Below are 24,654 nucleotides of genomic sequence, written 5' to 3'. Positions count from 1 at the left end.
AGGAGATGGCAGCAGAGTGGCAAAGGAGATTAACAGTGATCACAGCAATGCTGTTGGCTTCAGAGAGCGAGAGCGAGCGGCGGAACCTCCCTCTGTTCACTGATTCATCTCTCCTTCAGCCACAGGCAGACGGAGCACAGGAATGAGTACAGGGGGATGAGAAAGCTTTACTTCTCTGTCTTCTGCTTATTGATCAAAGGACATGAAAAAACACTCTAAAAAAAGAGATACAGCAAAAAGCTGGAAACTTTTCCTTCAAACTTTCTCCTCCTGCACTGTGCTCTTATTATCTGCCCGACATTTAGTCTCTCAGTGTCGCCACTTTGTGTTGGAGCACAGCTTTCATTAGCATCAAGTTTGACCTGACTGCATCTTTGACAGCACTTTACATCAGACGTTTTGTCCAACACTATTTATGATAAATGCATTCAATCACTGTAGGAACTACATTTAGATGGCATCAAAGATTGTAAGAGCATCTTTTTCACATTAACAACCAAGAGCGTTTATAGCATGAGGTGTCCAGGTATAGTCTGAAAAGCAGGTTTTTAGTTATGGGGCAGGATGGGTAGTGACTCTGCTGTCCTGCAATATTATCCAATTTACCCTTTGTTATGATTGTAATGAAAAAAAAATTCTCTTTTTCTTTTTCTGTTCTTCAGTGGCAGTTCTTCCTATAGGCAACATGGGCGGCTGCCTAGGGTGCCACCCAGAAGAGGGGACACCCCCACCCTCATTTTTTAAAATATAAAATGAATGATACTTTTGATGTTAAATTAAAAAAAGATTATAATAAAAAATTAAATTAAAAACACATAAAAAAATTATGAGATAAGTCTATAAAATTACAAAGTGATTTAAATTAAACTGAATTAAATTTAAAAAAAAAAAAAAAAATAAATTAAATAAAAAACATTTAAAAATAAAAATTTAAATATAAAGAAATTATTAAAAAATTACAAAATGAATTAAATTAAATTAAACTAAAAAAATTAAAATTTAATTAAAAAACATTTGATAAATAAGAATTAAATTATAAAGAAAATATAAAAAATACAGAATAAATTAAATTGAATTAAATTAAATTAGAAAATTAAAAAATAATAATAAATTAAATTAAAAAACATTTAAAGATAAAAATGAAATTATGAAGAAATTATGAAAAATTACAAAATAAATTAAATTAAATTCAACAAAAATTAATAAAAAGAAAGTCAAACAAAATGGAAAAATGATGCCAATGGTTGGTCAGTGGTTGGTCAATAGTACGGGTACCACCTCTAGTTGTGTTAGAACATGCTAGAGCATTAATAAGTACGGTGCATTGGAGTCGATGTGGGGAGCATTAGGTTAAGAGAAAATGAAAAGGCAAAAAGCATCGGGGCACAGTACAGAAAATGACATTTGCTAATTTGTATTCTTATCGTTTGTTATCTGTTATTATTTTTTGTTGACTTCTCATTAGCTCTTGTTCTTGTTTCTAATAAATGAATTACGTTTCAAAGATAATAATATTTTAGGGTGGGGTGGGGGAGTACCTGCTTCACCAAATCTGCTAAGTCAGGCACTGCTGCTCTAGGTGAAAGGTATATTCTTTTTTTATGGCTCTCTCTTTATATACATATTTTTTTTTATAAACATCTCAGCCTTCTAACAAACCTTTAATGTAATCTGTCTTCTTTATAATGGCACCAGCTTCATCCCTTAAATGCATATGTAAGTTTAATTGCTGATAAACTGCTGTACTTCTTCCTACTCCTTTTGATTTAAGGTTAATTGTTCTTTTCCACGATATAATTCTACTGTCGTTGTTTCAGAGGAAAGAGGGTGATGAATGCTGTACAGATTGTAAAGCTCTTTGATGGTGGTTTGTGATTTCGGGCCATATGAATAAAATTGATTTGATTTAATTCAAGTTCAAATCATGTTTTGGGTCCTTTTTTAGTGAATGTTTAATTAAAAGCTCATTCTGATTAAAATTCAAAAGCACATTCCTTCCAGTGCTATTCATGTCTTCACTCCCTTTAATATCAAGATGAAAGGATGAAGTCTGGAAATTGAGACTGAAAAGTGACGTCCTCCAGGTCAGATAAAGTGCAGTTACAACTTGGACTGAACCCATGCTGCAGAAAATCTCCATGTTAACTGATCGTTGTGTCTCAATATCTCAGTCTTTGATAGTAAATGACAACAATCTGCTGGTTGGGTGAAAGAACCTCATCTGTTTCCAAGAAACTATCTTGGATCAAGGCTCATTTCCTTGATACCGCTGCAGCAAAGTGCCTTATTTGCCAGTCATGTTTTGAGATAGCGACACTTATTTTTAGAAAATACCAGTGAAAGTTGAAATTATCTCAAGCTAAGAAGAAAAATAAGTCCTGAAAGAAGGATCTAAGACGTGGGTATGAAAGGGACTTTTGATTCATTTAATTGTAAATAAACTTCTGCTCGATGTGTTGCTGTTGATTAGATAACATGTTATTTTGAATAGAATAAAAACCTTTGAGTATTTCTTCCTCTGCAACGCCTCTGAAATTCCAAGACACTGAACAACACAGACAATCCTCTGTACTCAGACGCAGTCTTTTAATCTCTCAGCTTGTGTGCTTTCATTTCACTGACGTGATAGATGCTGCAGAAAAATCTCAGCTGCTGTATCTCTTCAGCCACTTCAGACACTCAACACTGTATCCTCAATTCAACCAAAAGGGAAAAAGTCACTGCAAAAGCCAAATTCTCAAACTCTGTGTGTGCATTTTTTACCTCTGGAGCAGATTCCTCTCAGAGGTCACAGTGTAAATGTTTATGTCTGCGTGATGATATGAGTCAGTCTGTGCAATTGTGTGTGTGATTCGATGTTTGTGTCTTGCTCCAATGGGCGAGACAGCAGCGGCGGCAACGTACTGGGCGTCTGATTGGAGTCCGGTTGCGTGGAGTGGCGAGCTGTGTGAACTCTGGTGCTCTCTGACTGCCGCATTTTCATGGAAAGCATCTCTTTGGGGGCCTGCAGGTTTTCAATACGCTCATTTACACATCAAAACAGCACAGGAAAGGGATAGTGCTCAAGGGGGGTGAGGGACTGCAGAAGGAGGGAGGGCAGAGTAATGAAGGATGCTTTATTTTCTCTTTTTTTCCCCTCAGGGGTGGGCAGGGGTTTAAGTCTATGAGGGAGGCGCATTGATGCCATAATGATCGCCTTTAATCAGACCCATGACCAGATGGAGGGATTTCTCCTCAGCAGACAAAAACATGGTGTCAGCAGCTAAAGCGGGAAAGGTGTTTTTACGCCTTTTTACAAAAAACAAATGTACAAATCCTGGGTAAATAGACCTGCTCTGTGTTGCTTTAGAACAAATAAACACCCTGTTCGGCTCACGGTTGACACAATGAAATATTCCTGAGAAACCTATAAGGAGAAGTGTTGCCTTTTCTGGGAGTAGTCTCACTTTTGGCCCAGACAAACTTGCTGCTCAGTGCGACTGACACTATTTAACCTCCTGAGCCAGAAGAGAAGAAAAACAGCGCGGAGACTCAGCCAAACTAAATCTTTCGAGCGAGACTGAGCTTACTTACTCCTGAAATTGGACATTACTGGAAGTCTGGGTGGGGTCTTCTTCACAACAAGCTCGGTGTTGATTGGCTGCCGCTGCTACAGCATTGCAGACCTCAGGTGTGTGTGTCTGCATATATGTGTGTGTGTGTAGGGAAGGTGTTCCCGGCAGCCACATCTCTGGCGCCAAAGGAACCACAGCTCAAACAAACTCTGCTTTTGGAATGAACCTTTCTTTCTTGCCTCTATCTGAAGCACTGTGCTCCACTGTGATTCCTTTCCTCTGCGAAAGAGAGGAGCTAAAAATAGCTGTCGGTGACCTGGAAATGGAGCGATAGAATTCATATTTGTGGAAAAAGAAACAGAGCAAAGACATCCTGTTGCTGCTATAACAAGTCATTTCTGTTGACCTTTGTGATTTTTTAAAAACCTGTCTTAGTCATATTCAGCAATACATGGAAAAATAATAAAAAAGAGAAGTGCAGAAAGGGCAAGAAAACGAAAGAGAAATGCTGAGAGGGGAAAAAGAGGTTTAAACAAAGCTTTGCTGCAGAGGACAAACTTGCCCTGTGTGCTACCCCCGTGTCCTTAACCCTCTGCAGCTACCTCCTTCCTATCTAATCAGTGCAGCTCAGCGCAGGTGGGACAAGCTGGTTTGTGTCTCACACAGCAAGTGTTTGGCCTCTCTGGGTCATGTCACTGGAGTGTAAACTGGGGAGGAAGCACGCGCCCCCGTTCAGGCGCCCATGAACTGGAACATGTGGCTGAAACACCACCAGCCGAGTCTCTGGCTGCGAGCGCGCTCCAAGCAAAACAGCCCCCTTTTTAAATAGTTAAATGTGATCCACACGGTGTCAGAGTCCAGGACTTGCAACGCTCGCTTGCCAAGCCATGGACAACGTCTACAATGGCTGAGTAATGAAAACAAAAAAAGGAGGAGGGAGGGAGGATGTTGGTAGTTAACCCACATCTTGTTCTGCAGAAGGAAGGAATAAGTAATTTAAGTTAACTCAGGCGAGTGGAAGTGTGGTTAATTTACTACAGAGACATAACGCAGCTTTGATTCAAACTGATGTGTCTTTCACAAATGAACACTAACATGTGCTGTAGTACATGAAGCTTATTAAACATCTGCTGGAATGCAAACGGTGGAAAAAACAAAACAACTTTTTAACCTCTGGAGATGTCAGCGAGCACACGCCTGCTTCACACGGCCGAGGCTCCAGTAATGTAATGAAAACAAGCTCCTGGTCATCACATTTTTTCCATGCTATCACTCCCATGTGCTGCTGCTGCTGCTGCTGCTGGTGACACAGCACACAATTACACACAGACATAATAATCAATCCCACTGCTGTCAAACACTGTAATTTCCACTGTGTTTTGCTGCGAAATGTCTTGCTGTGGGTGGTTGTAATTTACATTGGCACTTAAATTGTTAAAGTCCCGTAATGTAAAAGCTATTTATTTTCACTTTTTTATGGAGCATGTGAGAACACGGTGGCTCTTGTGCATCATAAAAACAACTTTATTACTGAAATGTTAGTTGCAAGACCAACTTAAGAGTATTTATTAAATGGAAGTAAACAACTTTTTCTCTGAATCAGTCAGTGATTATTTATACCTGGTGGCAGTTGTATTGTTTCTGCAGCCAGACAAAAGCCCTTGCAGAGTATCAGATTCAAACATTTAAACATAGGTATTCAGATATTATATATATATCGGAATCCCTTAATTTATACCAGAAACACAGCTTCCAAGAGCCACAAACCACATAGAAACTTAAATATTAAGTGAATAATCCTTCCACTCAGTGAACAACCACAATTCTGAGTGCCAGCGCTTAACTTTAAATCTGTCAGTGAAACCATGCAATAAGGCTGAAATCCACTCCAGATTCATCCTCGCAGATCAAAGTGCTGAGTGTTTGCACGGGGATCAAATGGAGCAGCGAGGGGGCAACAACAACGATTTTGTGGAAGGATTAAAAAACAGCCATTAATTAAATATATTCCTCCGCTGCTGCATTTTGAAGACGGTGATGCAAACATTAATACTCGCCACGGTTTGTCACTCTATTCATCAGCGATTCTCTTTGAGGATTATTGTTGGGGACGCCTCTGGGGTGTGTAGCATGCACTTGGAAGACAACACATTTGGCGGGGAGCCCCGCTGTAAAAAAATGTGCGAATCCACCGAGAAGAAAGGCAGGAAAATCAGGAAAACAAGACTGAAATGAGCAATCATTTCTGACTGTTAAATCTGAAAGCGTTTAAGACTGTTAAAATAGTTAAATATTCATTTGAAGCCACAGTGAGATGGTGACAAACAATAACACCAGGCAGCGACGGAGTTGAACATGAATTCCACAAATTTATTGTCCTCCAAAAAGGCCAGAACCAGAGTTCTTATAAAAGGCACTTAATTTCCCTTTACCTTTAATAAATGCATCTAAACAACAAATCTGATAACTTTAAATTAAATATATTTACAATAAATAAAACATTTATACAGATTTATACAGTTAATCATGCCACTTTCAGGGAAGAGGATATCTCCCTTGATACCTCCCTTTACAGGTTTTTTTTTTTTTTTGCTTTGAACACTGGGCATGTCTACTGCACAGAACACTATGAAACAGAAAAATATGGGTAACAATACTGAACATTTCCCTTAACGCACTGAATACTGTTTTTATAGATAGTTTCTCATAGTGACTCCTGTACCTGTGTGTCCCTCGGCAGCAGCAGAGCAGCGACTGACAGTTCAACTCAACCACTCATCTTCTTACAAAGTCTTTAGCAGCTCCTTACGCAGGGCGTGTGTGTGTGTGTGTGTGTGTGTGTGTGTTTGTTAGTGTATATAGTTGCAATTGACAGTGTGTGTGTGTGTGTGTGTGTGTCACGCTCCCTCTCAGACATGTGTGGGGTTGTCTGAGTGCAGGTCAGTCTTGGCCATGTGTAGCACCACAGCAGGAGACTTGTAGTGGCAGTGTGTGCTGCCGCAGCTGACGCCGCTGCAGGGTTTCCTGCTTCTAGTCCTGTCTGTCAGCTTCCGGCTGCACAGGCCCTGCCAGGTCTGCAGGGTCTTAGAGCTCCACACCCACACGCCACTGGTGATGCCCACCACCAGCGACATGAAGATCTTCAGCATGAACACGGCCACTGTGGGCACCGACGTCTGCAGGGAGCAGTCGCTGCTGAGGCCGTTGAACGAGCCGCACTTCATCTGCACCCCCCTTAGCTTCCAGTAGTCCATGTTTAGCCTCTCGTAGAAGTAGCAGACTATGACGCAGGTGGCAGGCACCGTGTAGAGGATGGAGTAGATGCCGATTTTCACCATGAGCTTCTCCAGCTTCTCCGTGTTGGTGCCCTCTGTCTTCATCACTTTGCGGATGTGGAAGAGCGCCACAAAGCCCGTGAGGATGAAGGAGGTGCCGATGATCAGGTAGCAGGACAGAGGGATGAGGACGAAGCCCGTGAGTGCCCCCGAGTCCATGCTTCCCACATAGCACAGCCCCGTCAGCTCGTCTCCAGCCACTTTCCTCATTGTGAGGATGATGATGGTCTTCAGAGCAGGGATGCCCCACGCAGCCATGTGGAAGTAGTTGCTGTGGGCCTCGATAGCCTCGTGGCCCCACTTCTTCCCCGCAGCCAGGAACCAGGTGAGGGTGAGGATGACCCACCAGATAGAAGAGGCCATGCCAAAGTAATAGAGGATGAGGAAGACGATGGTGCAGCCGGTCGACTCCAGCCCCTCCTGGATGATGTACAGCTCTCCGTGCTCCCGGTCGCAGGCGATGTTCTCAGCCCCAGCTACAGAGCGGATGATGAAGGCCACGGAGTAGACGTTGTAGCACATGGAGAGAAAGATGATGGGGCGCTCCGGGTACTGGAAGCGGTGAGGCTCCAGGAGGAAGGTGAGGACGGTGAAGGCGGTGGAGATAAAGCAGAGGATGGACCACACTGTCATCCAAATAAAGGCAAAGTCCTTGTCCTGCCTGGACCAGAAGACGTCCACGGCGGGGGAGCAGCGTGGCGCACACGACTGGCTCTTCTCCACAAACTGGAACTTGTCCGGGTTCTCGCAGGAGCCCATGCTGCCCGGAGAGCGGCCGCTGCTGGTGCCCGGCTGCCTGGGGCGAGGAGGCACCGGGAGCATGCCTTCGCCTTTCTTGACCTCCGTCCTGGTTTCGTTCTCGGGGGCCTCCATGCACAGGGCGTTGGGGTCATTTCTGGTGGGCAGCTTGGAGCAGTCGAGCGAGTCGGGCCAGGTGTAGCTGAACTTCTTCATGATGGGGGCACACCGCTCCCTGGCCTGCTCACACATGGGTCTGCAGGCGGGGATGGAGGTCGACACTTTGTCCGTGCACATGGGGGCGTAGAGGGAGCAGAGGAAGAAGCGGAGGTGCACATCACAGCCATAAGCCACCAGAGGGGCAAACTCGTTGAGCTTGATGGCAGCCTCCCTCTGGTCGTCGTGGTCCATGAAGTTGGGCATCCGGGTCAGGTTGTAGCCGATCCCCTCGCACATGGGGATCACGATGGGCTCGCACTTGGCCGGTCTGCCTCGCTCCAGGTCGTAGGAGCCTATCTCAAAGCTGGAGCCAGAAATCACCAGCAGACACCACAGAAAAATCACCACCTTCAGCGGACAACCATCCATGCTCATTGTTTTAGTCAAAAACTGAGCTCTGTCTTTTAGAAATGATCATTAAAAAGTCAAAAACACGGGGGTCGGCTGCAGAGAGATCCCCCGCTATTTCCCCATGGCGAAGGCAGGTCCAAATGTTGCCTTCACTGTCACCGCTCCGTTAGAAAAACACTCCAAAAACAGCCTTCAGCACAAAGTACCTAAGTGTCCAAATATTTAGTGTTGAATTAAAACGATTAATCCCACAGACAGCCGAGAGAGAGGTCCGTAACTAAGACGTGACAGTCGGAAACTTCGACCAACAATGGAGGAAAATGATCAAAATCAAACACTGAGAGCTGAGAGTAAATCCTCACACCGACCGTAAGTACCCGATCATCAAACACACGTATCAAAGCGGCCGCTCACGTTTGTTTCTTGCGGGTCCAAAAAGGCTGTTTAGCTGCGACTCTGCGTGTCTGTCGGCTCCCTGCTCTTCGTCCTCTGCTTTCAGGCTCGACACTGAAGTTTGAGAGCCGCTCAGTGGGACTTCAGTCGGGGGAGAGACCGAGAGGAGGAGGAGGAGGAGGAGGGGGAGAAGGAGGAGGGAGGGCGCTCCGTGACGCTCACATTTCAACCGGCAGCACCACACAAGGAAAATTATCAGACAGATGCTGGAGCATGGTCAGATGGGCCTGACATCTCTGCATCCACTTACACTCAGACTGTTTGATTCAATACAATAATAGGCTAATGTGTTAATGTGAAATACTCATTTACAGGTAAAAGAAGCCCCACTGCTTTGAAAATGTAAACTAAAAATGCATTTCCTGCGGAAAATGCGTTTGGATGCTGAATGAACTGAAAACCATGGCTGATGATGCAGAAAGACGAGTAATACTAGATGTAGCAGTAGTAGCTGCAGCAGTGGTAGTAACAGTAGTAGTAGAAGTAGTTGAAGTAGAAGTAGTAGCATGCACACTAATCATCAGTTGTATTATCACCAAAAAAGTACCTGAAGTACTCCCACTCTTTTTCCAGTAGTGGAATGTAACTTACACAAACTACACATCTGAGGTCATTGCACTTCACTTCAAGACTCCATATAATTAAAATACTAATTATCTGCTAATTCAATTTTGAGATATTTGAATTTTACACATAGTTACTCTATACAGATTTTGCATTTAAAAAAAGATTACACATGGTGAGTTCATGAAAGAGTGAAGTGCCATGGGCGGATCACGAGACAGTGGGGCCCTGGGCACAGATATGCAAAGGGCCCCATCACCTCTTCCACATAGGAGCAGGTTTTGTCGTAAATTTGCATCTTTTTGTAGTTTTGTGTCTCTTTGTGGTAATTGTGTGTGTCCTTGTGGTTGCTTTGTGTCTTACTGAGGTAATGTTTCTATTTGAGGTAATTCCGTGTCTTTTTTGGTTAGTTTGTGTCTCCATGTGGTTGTTTTATGTGTCTTTGTAAGTGCTTTGTGTCTCTATGGGGGTTTTTTGTAGTTATTTTGTGTCTCTTTGCAGTTCCTTTGCAGCTGTTCATGGTCATTTTTGTGTCTCATCCTGGTTGCTACGTGTTAATTTGACATTTGACATTTTGCAGGTGACAGCTGAGTGGGGGGCCCAGCAATCCTCACCAGTAAAATGCTACTTAGACATTTATGCACCAGTATTAATAATTCAGTTATGCAGTAGCATAGCCTAACTGTCACAGGCGGCATTTCTTTGCATAATTAATACCTTTGGTGCTATAAGTGTATATTTCTGAGGGGACACAGGGGAAACAGCCTCCTCAATATTTAGAAAATGCTTTGTTTATACCAGTAACCAAAAAAAAAAAAGCAGTAGAGCACTTTTACTTTGACAAAATTAAAGACATTAACACCATAAATGAATGCAGAAAATGCACAAATTGGTGCATAGAAATAAATAAAGGATCTAAATACTTCCCCCACTACTGTGCTTTTTGCAGACCGGCCCTTATCTTTATGAGATTATAGTTGCTCATACACAGTGGTAACAACATTATTCTCAGCTTAGGTAAAAGTAGAAATGCAAAAATACACCATTACAAGTAAAAGTGCTGCATTCAAAATTATACACCAGTATAAGCAGGGCCGGATGAACCTGCTGGAGACTTTGGGGCAAAAATGAGCTTTGGGCCCCAACTCCCCCCCCTGAAGCTGATCAAATTCAGAATGTAACCTATTTAAGAATCTAGAATATGTTCACATAATCAGCTGAGAATCTAATATCATAATCAATGTAAGGCAGAAAGAAGCGTTCACAAAGTGTGTACTGCAGAGCAAGATGACGCTACAATATGAATGTACACTCAGAAAAAGTAAACTAAAGTGTTTGTGGTAGTGACCTCATAGATCCTTTATCGTAAACTTGAATAGTAAGAGTAGATATTAAAACTAGATTTTGACAAACTTGAATAAAAGTGTGGACGTATAATTGGCAAAATACTTCATGTATTAATTAAAAGTACCCATATACAGCAAAAACGCCCATATCTTATTTTCATTTATGATACCAGTGGATTATTATAACTGATGCATTAACATGTGGACAGTATTTTAAAGCTGTAGCCGCTCTCCATGGAACAAATTTAATCACTTTATATAATGTTCAGTAGATTTATAAAGCAATAGATTATGCTAACGGCTGTTATCTGTCATATAAAGTTTGAATTTGCAAAGTAACCAATAACTGAAATTGTTGAATAAATAGTAGGGTTAAAAATATAATATGGCATAAATTGGAGTTTCAAATTAAGCAAAAACACCTAAAAAATTACGTGTACAACATACGCTTATTGTAGGATTTAAAAATCGTAATCTGCAAAGTTACAGCTGTCCAATAAGTGTAGTGGAGTCAGAAAAGTACAATATAAAAAGACAGTAATGATATAAAATGTACAAGTACCTCTGAGTGGACACACAGTACATGAGTATTTACTGAATACTTTGTAGTTACTTTGCACAAATAGTGGGTGACAACATCAGGAGCAGGCTTACAGAGTCATTTTAACACCCGCCAAATGGATCTGCAACTAATATTATCCTTTATTAAGTAATTATAAGAGCTATAGAGGAAAATAAAAAATGTGATGCAACAACTTCCCCCTCTGGATTCATAAGAATCTGCCTCTCCTGCTCACACACCAGTATAGTTTCTCCCCAGTATAGCTGTAGGAAAAAGCCAGTTCCTCTTGTAAACTGATAGTCCCAGTGGCGTTTTACTGTTGCTGACTCATAATTACTCTGTCACCATTTTCTGCTAATGTTTTCATGCAGTATAATGTGAAACTTTATTGAGCCCTGCAGGTCAGTCCTCCTCTGTAAAACAAAGCTCTCCTGCAGCTGGCAGGGGGTTCACTGCCTTGCTTAGGGACACTTCAGCAGGGGGCAGTCGCTTCAAGTGAGGACCAGTTGAAGGATGGTCTCTCTGAAAAAAACACAAAGACATGTGCACAATGAATCCATAAATAGGATCATTTGAACTGGCATGATGGCAGACGACCAAACAGTGCACAGAATCAGGCGTAACATGCAACAAATGGATGCAACAGTGATTGTGCAGAGCAGAGGACTATTGTTTCCATCTAGTGGCTGAATGCGGAGAGCCTGCAGCTCCACAGCTGTTGCGCTGAGCATTTGATCTTTTCTCAAACAGGGGTGGAACTCAAGGATTTTGGCCTCTTGCCCTGCAGGACTGGATTGGCTGTCAACTGCATACTATCTCTATTAGCCCGTGTGTTAAAACTCTGCTGAAGGCAGTTTTGCACTTGTTTGATCTGAGAGTAACTTTGTTTATTCCAACATTTAGTTCAGTACTGGCCACATGTTGAATGTGTTCAATATCTTGAGAATTAAGCATGATGCTGTGGCCGCTTGCACTTAAATGAAAACGCAGAAAAAGCTAAATTCTTTAAAGGAATAGTTGAACTTTTGGCATATATTATCCACTGTTTTTGTCAAAAAGAAGTAGAGAAAATTGATTGGCTATCACTAAATATAAAGCTAGAGCCAACGATCATCAGTTTAGATTAACAAGACTGTGGGGGGATAGCTAGCCTGGCTCTCTCCAAAGGCAATGAAATACGGCTACCAACAGCCAACAGTCAGCACTTGGTCAACATTGGGCCATTGGTGAGCACCTGCCACCCTAGTTTTTGCGGTGTGTCCCACACCGTTGGCACTAGTCTGGCCTTTTCTCAGCCGATTCACAATGTTGAATCAGCATGAATGAAATCACTCTTAGTGGAAATTCAGCTCAGCGCATGAGAAGAGAACTGAAAGTGAGGAAAGCAAACAGTCAGCTAAAGTCATGAGAGCGTGACATCAAAACTAACTTGTTATATGAGATATAACATCTTTTTTTTTTAGTCACTGAGCTCTTAAGCAGAAACGGTTCATAACTGTTTGTGTAATTGTTCCCACAGTAGATAACATTTGCTCTTTTAACATTGGGTTGTATTATGTTAATTGACTAATTAGTATCTTAAATCCCTCCTGTTGGTCTTCTGGTTTCCCTTTGTGAATGACAAACAGACTGCGATCTGCTGGTGTGGAGACTTATGCAGGAGCAGAATGTACATGCTAGGTCAGTGATTGCCAACTGGTGTGTCGCAGTCCACAAGTGGGTTGTGGATCAATGACTCGCAAACATGTTTGTAAAAAACACACTTTATTTTGATGTACAGTGAATTTCTGGCACAGAGCTTTTATTTTGAAGTGCCGTTTCATGTTGTAGAGTAACAGCCAGCTACTGGACAGACAGCAAACTAGCTCGATGACATGGGCAAATGCGAGTATGATGCTGAATGTATTAAACTGTGTGGACCTTGATGTAATATTGACAAAGGAGAAATCTGGACCCCATGGCTGGACCAGTTGGGAACCACAGTGCAAGGTGACCGTTTGTTGTAGTCTTAGCAGTGTGTAACTTGCCTGAGACACAATGACGTGATGCAACAGTTGGACTTCATCGCCACTAAATTATAACATTTATTAACAAGTTGTTGTCGTGCAAAAACACCAATTTAGAGTGTTTAAGTCTATGGTACAGACAGGAAGTCCAAACATGCATCTGACTGTAGTTAAAATCCTTCATTAATACATGGATAAACCAACTTGTTTTGACTAGAGAGTCTTCATCAGGGTGTAAAATGCATTGACAACAGGTGTGCAATTTAAGAACTCATGTAGGGGTCATGTGACACACCAATTTATGTGCAGTTTGTGTGAGTATTTCTTGGCTATTAGACCACAAATTAGTTTTTACACTTTAGTTTCATACAGATTAGAAAATATATAAAATATTTATTATAAGAGCTAGCTGGAGGAGCCAGGCCAGCTGTTTCCCCCTGTTTCCAGTCCTTCTGCTAAGCTAAGCTAACCAGCTGCTGACTGTAGCTTTATATTCACTATATGAATGGTATCAGTCTTCTGGTCTATCTCTCAGCAGAAAAGCAAATAAGCTGTTTTCCCCCAAATTACAAACTGTTCCTTTAAGACGATTGTATCCCACAATATTTAGATCTTGTCCAATGAGGTGTGAAAATACTGCTGCCTAAATACTGCACTTTGTATAATCAGGCTATAAATTTTCCTTTGCCTTATGAAAGGAAATCTCTTCTTCTAGATGACAAATTAGGCTAGATGAAGGCACTGTGTGCTGCTTTATCAGATCTGGCGTCAGGTGGAGAGAAAAAAAGCCTCCAACTTCAAATTAAGCCTGATCGAGCGGGGGAGGAAATACATTCCAGACTCTGAGATGATATCTCATTGTACGTCAGCGCTGGGGCTTTTGGTGAATCAAATAGAAATGCTTTGACTGAAGTTCCATTACTACTCAGCAGCCTCTCCACTTTAACGTTTTCAAGTTCACACTTCAAAGATAAGGGGTCATCGGAGAGGGCCTGGAGAAGCATGAGTGTGCCCTTAGAAGGCCTCAGATTATTATCACACAGATATCTTCTCCAAGGTAAGCAGCACATATCAGGATGCATTAGTATCCAAGTCACAAAGTCTCTTAAGGTGGGAGCACTTGTGGATTAAGGTTTGACCCTCAAAGCAGTTTGGATTAAAGTTAACTCAACCTCATTATGTGTCAGTGAGGGCTGAACTAAGAACAGTTAAGCAATCCAATCTGTGATTAATGTTAATATATTATGTTTTATTTCTGTCTGTAGTTTGACATTTAGGGAGATACAGTTATTCACTCTTTAGAGAGTTAGATGAGAAGCCATTTCAATATATGCACAGTGAATTTGAAGCTACACCTGCAGACAGGTTGCATAACGTAGTTTAGCATTTATAAACTAGTACTTTTGTTGTGTGGTTTTTACACTAGGGTTTGTACAGATCAATATAAAGATGGTCTCCACCGTCTCTCCTTACTTACTCTCATTGTGAAATAATTGAGACACCGTTGATCGGGCACACACTGACTGGCACACACAGCTGTCAATCATGAGGTCCAGCCCCTTTTTTTATAGCATTAAATAACTAATTGTAAAACATCAGAAAAACAAAAATGGTGTCCTCCATCTTTATCACACAGTCCACTGTACAGATTAGACAAACAAGGTGGAAGGAGGGGTGACTGTGGCTCAGAGGTAGAGCAGGTCGTCCACCAATTGGAAGATCAGTGGCTCGATCCCCAGCTCCTTCAGTCTGCATGTCGAAGTATCCTTGGGCAAGATACTGGATGCCAAATTGCTCCCAATGGCTGTTCCATCACTGTGTGAGTGCATATGAATGGTTTCTGAGCCTTGTAGCCTCAGGAACTAGTGTGTGAGTGGGTGAACATGACATGTAGTGTAAAAAGTGCTTTGAGTGGTTGGAAGACTAGAAAAGTGTTATACGAGTGCAGTCCATTTACCAAAGTGTTAATAAGCGAGCCTTTGGGATACTGCTTAACAGAGCCAATTGCTGACTGTTTCCCCCTGTTTGAAGTCAATATGCTAAGCTAAGCTAAACAGCCACTGGCTCCAGCATTTTACTTAGCGAACACAGACACGTCTGTGTGTTGAACATAAAGCTACAGCCAGCTGCAGTTATCATAGGTTATCATAACTGGAAATGACCACTAGCCTCTGTTCAAAACATTTGCTGAATAGATGTGTCTGACTTTTTCTTCTGACTTCCTCAGATCCATACATCCATTTTCATCTGCTTATCCGGGGCCAGGTCGCAGGGGCAGCAGGCCAAGCAAAGCACCCCAGACGTCCCTCTCCCCAGTGATGCTTTCCAGCTCCTCCTCGGGGACCCCAAGGCCTCCTCCTGAGATCTAACATGCTAGTCGCTGAGCTTTAAAGGTGCTGGTAGGTGGATTTTGTTACTTTTGTGCTATTCAAATTTGACATTGACATTTGACAAGAGTGAGATGAAATGATCAATAGCCTTCCACTTTCATATCTATCTTTCATATCTTTATAATTCTATGTATTTGTGTGTCATTCTTTAATTTTGTACAGCACTTGAGTCAACTGTGGTTGTTTTTAAATGTGCTACATAAATAAACTTGATTTGATTTAAAAGATATTAAATCATATTAATCTTCTCATTTCACTTTTGGCAAAAAAAGCAAATACATGTAATTTCCAAATTGACAGGCTGTTCCTTTAATCCCCTGTGATAACACTAACTGGCTTGACTTACGAAACAACTGAGCACATTGAGATGGGGTGGCTTTTTGTTCCCGGGGCGACATCCATAAAGAATAAATGGCTCGGAGCCGCTGATCAGTTTAGGAGACGCGAGGTCTGACCGCACCACTGCTCTGTGTCCTGGACCCGACAATAGGATACCATTGTGCTTTCACTGTGTATTTTTATTTCACCTAATCATGTTATTTCTTCCTGACCTAAACGGAGAATGGGGAAAGAGTAGGAATATTTGCAACTGAGTATTTTGATTTGGACATTCGCTGGCTCGCATCTGATTTGTTTTAAGAAGGTCAGCGCTATTTGCTTTGCCATTTGGTAGAGGAAATGGATATATGCTATTTATTTCTCCCCCTGCTCTCCCGCTCATAATACTGCCGTATGTCAAGTCTCTGTATGTCTTTGTAATAACTAGCCTCCACAAAGAACCCCCCATCTTTTATTTCACGCATTCATCAGGCGATCCGCTGGAGTGTGGGCCTTGTAATTACTACCTCCTACTTATTGGTTATCATATATCAGGGACAGAGCTATAAACATCCTGGGGAGAACAATGGGAGAGCCTTGCCACAGCCTGGCATGACATTACCATACCAGAGACACGGGCTGTCTGAGATTGTTATGGGTGTAATAAGAGACACCTCACACTTAAAGCAATACATCTGGACCAGTGTGCTGCCTTTGACAGGGAGTATAATGGCAAAGTGTTGAGGCTTGGATCGTGTAATTATCTCTTTGTTCATATTGTGTAGTAATAATCTGTAATTTATGCAGCGCCAGGGGAACGAGCAGAAACCAGAGACGAGAGAAAGCTAGCGGCAGTTGTAGTTTCCTTGTTTTCTAATCACGAGCAGAGAGTTATGATGTCTCATGTGACACCGTCCGCTGCTTTCCAAATCCACAGTTTGAAATTGTCCTTTGCTGTAATGAGAGGACACTGTGCACAAAATGTCTCAGTTTCACTGTTATGCAATTTGTTTTATGTAGCGCTATTAGGTGACTGAGTGAATCACCTCAGTCCATCTGTGTTCCTCATCCTCCAGTGTTTTGAAATAAGATAATGTCCTTTACAGCCTGTGGCAGGTAGCAAGAATGAGCCCGCTGTCATATCCTTAAAATGTCAGCATTACTGGGATTAAACAAGCAGATAATTTAGCCACAAAGTTTTAAAATGATCCAAGTTCTTTTGAAATACATGTGCATACAAATAATTTCGAATAGAAATGCATCCAAGATAGACATACTCACTTATTTGGTGGTGTGTCCACAATTGGAAACTCTCTGAGTACGCTTTAAAATGCCAGCATGGGTACTATAATCACTTGATTTATGCTTGTTCTGTTGATGGTCCCACAGTGCAACACATAGCGGAAACTGAGGAGCTACTCACAGCTGGAGAAAAGGTGAAATGACTGCGAGTGGTTGTGCGATGGGAACAACAGCTCAAAACACAAAAATTAAAGCAATAAATCACTGGGAAGCATGTTTGACAGCTGTTTGTGAAGTTTTCACATCTTAAATTTCAATTGGTGCAGATCTTTTTCATCATAAAACATCAGATTTTTACAGTACTTTCTTGTTGTTGTACCACTAAACAGTGCTGTGTAGTAAGTAAATATTATAGAGTTAGGGCACAGTCTCTGCTGTACTCAGAGTCTTAGCTACCAGCTGGCTACAGGCAACATTTTAGCAGTGTTGCCAGCCCTCTTTCAAGGACAGCGGCTACTTGTTGCTAAAAAGGTTTCAACAAGTTGCCAGATGATGCATTGTATAAATAGGATATATTTTCTACAGTCTCCTGTTCAGAGTGAGGGGGGCTGCGCAGTAGCACACCACAAGCAGTATGATCCCAACAGAGTTATGGGTTTGAGTTATACGATCAATGCCGGCCTCGCTCCAAACCACTTCTCAGGCGATTTTACTGTCCCTGACAAGTTTTCAACATTGGAATAAAATCAGAGTTTTTTCTCAGTTGGTGTGTGCTCAGGTGATTTCGATCGTTTGGTGTAAGATGGTTGTAAAACTCAGTCCGAGCTGTCGTTTTTTAAGATTATTTTTTAGGGCTTTTTGACTTTATTACGGGACAGATGGAGCGGGCCACACGTTGGAACTGAACCCTGGGCTGCTGCAGGGGACTCAGCAACTATATGAACTCGAGGTCAACCCCAGTCCAAGTTGTCTTTGGTCAGTCTTCTTCTTGTGGTGACATTCTGACAGATTCAAACATGGCCTACACACCAGACACTGGCATAATGGGTACCCGCCCTTCATCAGACATGAACAAGATAAGGAGACACACCTCTACATGTACATCCAGTGGTGGTCGCATGTGATAACACATGTAGCTACACAAAAAAAACAGCACAACACACTGCAAAACCAGTACAAAATTACACCACAGGAATACATTTACAAAAAAACATACTGCAGATACCACATGACTGAAAAATCTGGTAAAAAAAAAAAAACTATCATAATGACATGCAAATTCAAGGTGACATTGTGGAAGAGGATATTTTTATAATTTATATACTTTTAAAAATTTGGGGGAATTTTTTTTTTTAAACAGAGGCACCTCTAATGCTTTGTGGTGTGCGAACATGTTCTGTCCACCACCCCGTATTTATTGTTTTTGGATGTGCGTGCTGTTTTTTGAGTCTTCACGGAAATCCTGAAGCTCAATGACATGAATATTGTCAACAACCAAAAGGTGTGCTCTCTCCACCACCATTCAGGAAGCAGCAAACCAATTCGAGGCTTCTGGAGGGTGTTCTGCTTTATGCGGAAAAGGAGAACAAGAGTTGGTGTTTAATGCAGCTTGTATCTGATCCAACAACCTGCACTTATTTTAGTCAGAAATCCTAATTTTTAAACAGTCTCCCCTCTCATTCACATGGTCTCCTCCCACTAATGGAGGCTGGTAGCGAGTTGAGATAACAAAATCCAAAATGTTAGTTTTGTACACTAAAACAGTTTATCTTTATGGATTATATTGATGCCGAATTGACAAGAATACTGTTGAAATATGACACCTTTTGTCTTGTGTTTTTAGAGTTATGTGCTTTTGCAGTCTACTAAGAAATTGTTAATTTGTCATACTTTTAAAGGGAGTTTGGCGTAATATTTACCGGAGCAGGATGGGAATTAATCTTAAAAGGAATCTAGTTGTAGTCTGTAGCAAGATCCCCAGTCTTTCCGCAAACCTATAGAGTGTGACTAAAACTCAAATTGTCTTTCGATGTGAAAGGATGTCTGAGTTTGGCCTTGTAAATGTATTTTCCTTTTTAAAAGTCCTCTAGTGCCTGCCTTCACACCTGTGCCTCATTCCCCTAATTAGCCGCCCAGTAAACAGTACCACCAGCAGTTTCTTTGGTTTACGCACATGAAAAGCTGCCAGATTTGTCACTAGTTGCTCTTGTGAAAAACAACCGACACGCTGGTAAATTGCAACAACCAGTCATTGCTGCAGTTGGATTGGATTCTGGTAAAAAATGCGTCACATATATAACAGTGAAAGTGAGGCTGGACTGCATGTGCTGCAATCTAAGGACAAATTAGTGACAGTGAGTTGCAGCCACTTTTGCAAAATCTGCATCTAAAGTCCTCTGTAACTGTTTGTCTTATTTCCACATTAATGTTTTACATACATTTAAAAAAAGAAATCTGCTATAATAACTTTTATATGAATTCATCATTGCAGATAAATAAGGGAATATTAATAGTTTGCATAGGAACAGTTGGCTCTTAACAGCTGGCCTCGCTCTGATTCATCCCACCCCGACTGTGACATAAGTTCTAAATGGCTCCTGTGGGAACGAGGTCTATAGGGTTTCAGTCCCGCAGCTGAATCATCAACCAAAAAAAGCAAACAAAGAAACGCAAAAATAGAGTTACAGATGTTTACAGCAGCACTGACGAGCAAATAACCGCTCAGTGTCCTCAGTGGGAAGAGAATAGTTTTCTCACAGTTCATCAGACGTAGGTGAAGTAACCATATTTAATATTTATCAGTTCAGCGTGTAACTATGTTTCAACTTCAGGATGTTTATCCTTTCTTTTGAGAGATTATGAAGTCTGAATGTCAGCACGCTCTCTGATTCTGCTGGACTCAGTGTCCACACACAGTTACTGTAATTATGTCCTGAATGTGAGGTGCCAGCAACATTATCAGAGGATTTTCTAAAATAAACAGGGTCTCTTCCTGTGAGAGGGATTCATGGAAGTGTCCCTTAACATTCATATAAGCAAATAATGCTGAGAAAAGTAAAGAGGTCAAAAATTAAACAGACTTGTGATGTATGTGTGTTTATGTCTGCATGCAATGTGCGAGTGTTTGCGCTGGACGGCTGATGTTGAATGGCTCAATTTGCAACAGTTAAATGTCTTTGTTTTTAAAGGCTGGAGTTTCTGGGCACACTCAGGTCCACTCTGGGACGTCCTTGGGGAGCAATGCAGTTGAAAGCAATACGACTGCGCGGTCACACAGCCGTCGTGGAGAGGGGTGGGGGGTGTTTTGAATGGCTGAGGCTTTGCGCGGAGGGAAAGTGGGGTCAAAGGATTTAGAAATATCTAAAGATAAAGTTTTTAGAGGAGGGAAGCCTAAACAATGATATTTAGTTGTTTAAATGGTTTGAATTTCTGTGGGAGGATATGAGAAGAAACAATTCCTGTTTGCCAAGGTTGTATAACTGGAGAAGATGTTATATTCTTCTTTCCCAGAATGTGAATTCTCCGCAGGCGTCCAGCGCTGGTAAGTGCTGGGATTGATTGTATTTCACTATGGGTCGGAGTGCAGCTAGTGAATGACTTTAGAGTGTCGGCCAGGCCGGCCTGGAAGGACTAAAAATGGATTGCGGGGGGTGGTGGAGAGAGCAAGGTTAAAGGAACAAGTAGCATATCTGACTTGAAATAACACTTGCAGTTGCCGTTTATTTTGTCAAGGCCTGTCAATCAGCCTCAGAAACTGCACTTACAGAATGAAAAAAACATAAAGGAAGGTTGAATTTCAAATATGCTCAGTAAATCAGCTGCTTTCTTGGCGCTTGAATTCACGCTGAGAGAAGGGGAGGAAGTATTTGGACTTTTGAAATTCAGTTTATATGAATAGCTTAATATTTTGGGAGAGTATTCACTTTCTTGCCGAGAGCTAGACGATAACATTGATACCACTCTCGTGTGTGTATGATAAATATGATAAGTATGCTTGTAAGCTTAGAATAAAGACTGGAAATGGAGAAATGATGAGCCTAGGTCTATCCAAAGGAAATAAAATCCTCCTACTAGCACCAATAACACACTACACTTTGTTTGTTTACTCCATGCTAAAACTGAAGTATAAAATGAAAAGTAAGGTCAAGTAAAAGCAGTTTTAGAGGGGCTGTAAAACAACAAATTGTCCTTTCTAAATTTTGGTTTTTGCACATATTAAAAACGCAGCTCGTAGATATTAGCAGCATCTAGCAGTGAGGTCTACAGATTGCAACCAGCTGAAACTTCTCCCCGTTCAGCTCCTCGCAGAAGGACTGCTAACTATGATAGCCATCATGAAAAAGCAAATACACCTGTGTAGAGCCAGTGTTTGATTTGTCCATCCTGGGCTACTGTAGAAACATAGCAGAACAACATGGCAGAATCTGTGGATGAGGACCTGCTCCTTGTGTAGATATAAACGACTCATTCTACAGCAACAAAATGCAATGATTGTTGTTTTCAGGTGATTATTAAGAGGCTGTGGTTTACAGTGAGAACAACTTAGAGGGTTTTCGGCACTCAGCGTGTTTCTGTCTTGTAGTGGTGGTGGGCGAGGTTTGTAGAGACATGTCATGTATGCTACAAATGGAAAGTGTCTCCAGCTTAACATGTCTTGCAAAGGCTACTTCTGTATGTTGGTGTCTGATGCCGAGATCCACTAACAAAGTGACAGTATTTGATGAGCTGGGAGCAGTGTTGGGCTCGTTACTTTAAAAATGTAATATATTACTCATTACTCTTTTCAAAAGTAATAATATAACTTTACTTATCACTCCCTGCCAACAGTAATGCATTACACTACTCTGTTACTTTTCCATTACACCCCATAATTGTAATATTTTTACTGAAATTTCATTTATGCAGCTGGTCACCATTATAGTTTAACGAGGCTCAGCAGCATCGGGGGGAAACCGGGCGGGACAAGAACGAAAGTTAAGGCGGCGAAACAGAGTGGGGCGAGTGGGAGGGGTGGTGGATGGGTCCAACAAACACCAACTTTCACCCAGGAGAGCGGTGTTCACATGCTGTAAGCCAAACCTTTTTTCCGAAACCCAACTACGTGCATTGGGGGGAAAAACTTCAATTCACGGTGCTTCACTGATGTAGTGCTTTTATTTTGAAAGAGACTGTATGTAAATATGTATGCAATGGTAAATTTCCTGTGAAAAAGGAAGTGTATTTTGAAATAAGACAATGGATGTAACAAGCAGAATTTGACATGGTGTCCCTGAACTGCGCGCGTCATCTCTGGACGTGGAAGGTCTATGACCAAACATTGAGGTGTGAAGAGGTCAGAGCGAGAATGTGCCTTTCCATTTTGCCTCATGTTGTTTTTTGCAACTAACAGACCAATGAAATCAGACTCAGTGTGCAAGGCCTCTGTGCATAACAATTTTTATTGTAAAATGGCTTAAAAATAAATCATATAAAAAATATGGCCTTGGTGTGCAAAGGTTTCAACTCTCAGCAAGGAGCGAATAAGTGTTTATCCCAGAATGTCAGTCTCTTCCTTTAATACCCTGCATTGTTGCATTATTGTTTTAAAGGAATCAGATATCAGAATAAACAGAAAGTGCATTATTACGCAAGTTACTGATTGTTTGGTACGCATCAGGCCCTGGTAAATGTTACATGTAATATCTGTTGGTCGTACTGGTGCACCAGCCTGGAAAACCCTCCAGTGTGCACAGGTTCAAGTGCCAGCCCCCTGCCAGGCCCTCACATTTCTCCCTCCTCTCTTTCCCTTCTCTTCTCCTTCGCTTCCATACTGTCGGAAAACTAATAAAATACTGAAGGAGGGTGGATTGCTCGCTCTTCTTTGAAAAAAAAAATGAAGGGAGAGGATTATTCCTCACAGCTGTGCAGTCTTGAGGCCATATCTAAGGAGCCGCCACAGGAGAGGTCAGCCCTGTTGCAGCCTCACACTAGCCTTTAAATCAATCACATGTCAAGGCTGTGAATAGCAGACCAATAAGCTCAATTAACACCAAAATACTCTGAATCCGTGCCCTTCTGCCACCCGTCACCACCTCCTGGGAGAGGCCTCTCAGATCTCAGGACATGAGAAGACACCGACAGCCCGACCCACCATTGCTGCCCGCTCAGCCGCGGCCTCACAGCCACGTACAGCCCCTATCAAGCTATAGCCACATAACTTAAGCCTGCACTCACACACAAACAGCTCAGTGCCTATTTATACATCACATCCTGGCAACGCACATGGGAAAACAAGACCCCTGCACTATCAGTGTATCCAGTGTTGTCTGCCGCTCACTGTTCTGTCCCCGTCTGATGTCGGAGGGGACAGAGACATAAGATAGCTGCTTAGGATAGCTGAAAGATGGCTGCTTTAGATAGCTGAAGATACCAAAACAACTTGATTATGCGTTTGGCAGCAGGGAGCAGTTGTTGATATTCCAGACGCTGCATTCCCTGCCGACATTCCTGTGCGTGTAATTGTCTGCAGTGTCGTGTTATCAAATCATTATCATCGTGCATTAGCTACAATAAAACAGCGGGACAGCATGATTTAACGCAGCCTGCTTTTTATTGGCACTGTGAAATAAAAAGACACAAACAATTCTTTAAACGCTGTTCTTTATTCGGATCAACTGATACCTCGATCAGAAAAAGACTTCAGGGCACAAATAGACAGCGTAATGTGATAAACATAGGCAAAATATCAGGAACACCTCACAGTATAATGCAACCCAATGCAATACACAGCAATATTTCTGCAACATATGAAATTTTAAATGTAAAGTGTTTTGTTAAGACTGTGTTTGGGCTGTTTAAGGAAAGTCAAAAACTCATCACAATCATGTCTAAAAAACATCTAATTATCAAGTATCAGTCACAAAACAAGAAGTTAAAAGCATGTAGGCTTTTCTATCTTCACCTTTACAGTAGTGGTTTGAAAAAAAAAATCTTAAAGGAACTGTTCGACTGTTATGATTTATTGGTAGATTAATGAATGTCATGTAGATGTGGGTGTGGTTTAGACAGGTGGTGGGAGGCAGGGTCAGCACTGACATCACACTTGAAAGTTGGGGGTAATGATACATTAGCTGCTATAAGTCGCACCTGGAGGGAGAGCTGGGGAGGACTCTGAAACAAAAGAGACTGAGGCCATGTTTACATGATCCACTGAAAACAGAATCGTTTCTCATTTTTGTTTTGAAAAAAGTTCCCGTTTAGACGACAATGATTTGATAACAATTCGATCCGATAAGATGGTACCGTTTCCAAAAAATTGCACTCTGGAACCCGTTTTCAAAATGTTGCATTTTCAGGCACCCAAAACGCTGCTGTCGTGTAAACGATCAGCCAAAACGCAACTAAAGTTTACCGTTTTCAGTTGAAATCGTTGTCGTATAAACGGGACCTGAGAAAGCGTTTAGCACATCACCACTAATTATCCATTTAAATACATATTTACTCTGACCAACCACAAATAAGAGCGAGCAGGCTGGCCAACTGGTGCAATGGACTGGCACCTGAAGGGTGTCCTGTGGTGTCGTCAATTCTGAGCGAA

The 24,654-nt window shown here is 41.8% G+C and overlaps 2 protein-coding genes across 2 annotated transcripts in view; both read right to left on the bottom strand.

Annotated features, from left to right (window-relative positions):
* Positions 1-24,654, bottom strand: part of rasa2 (RAS p21 protein activator 2) — a 346,877-nt gene that overhangs the window by 144,505 nt on the left and 177,718 nt on the right. The gene's annotated exons all lie outside the window — the stretch shown is intronic.
* fzd9b (frizzled class receptor 9b) lies at positions 4,335-8,876 on the bottom strand. The gene has a single exon (XM_049575945.1). The coding sequence runs from the start codon at positions 8,219-8,221 to the stop codon at positions 6,464-6,466; it is 1,758 nt and encodes a 585-aa protein (XP_049431902.1). The 5' UTR covers positions 8,222-8,876; the 3' UTR covers positions 4,335-6,463.

This window comes from Epinephelus fuscoguttatus, linkage group LG5 (assembly GCF_011397635.1).
Source record: "Epinephelus fuscoguttatus linkage group LG5, E.fuscoguttatus.final_Chr_v1".
NCBI lineage: Eukaryota > Metazoa > Chordata > Actinopteri > Perciformes > Serranidae > Epinephelus > Epinephelus fuscoguttatus.
Note: the sequence above shows the minus strand (reverse complement) of the source record. Positions and strands in the feature narration are given on the sequence as shown.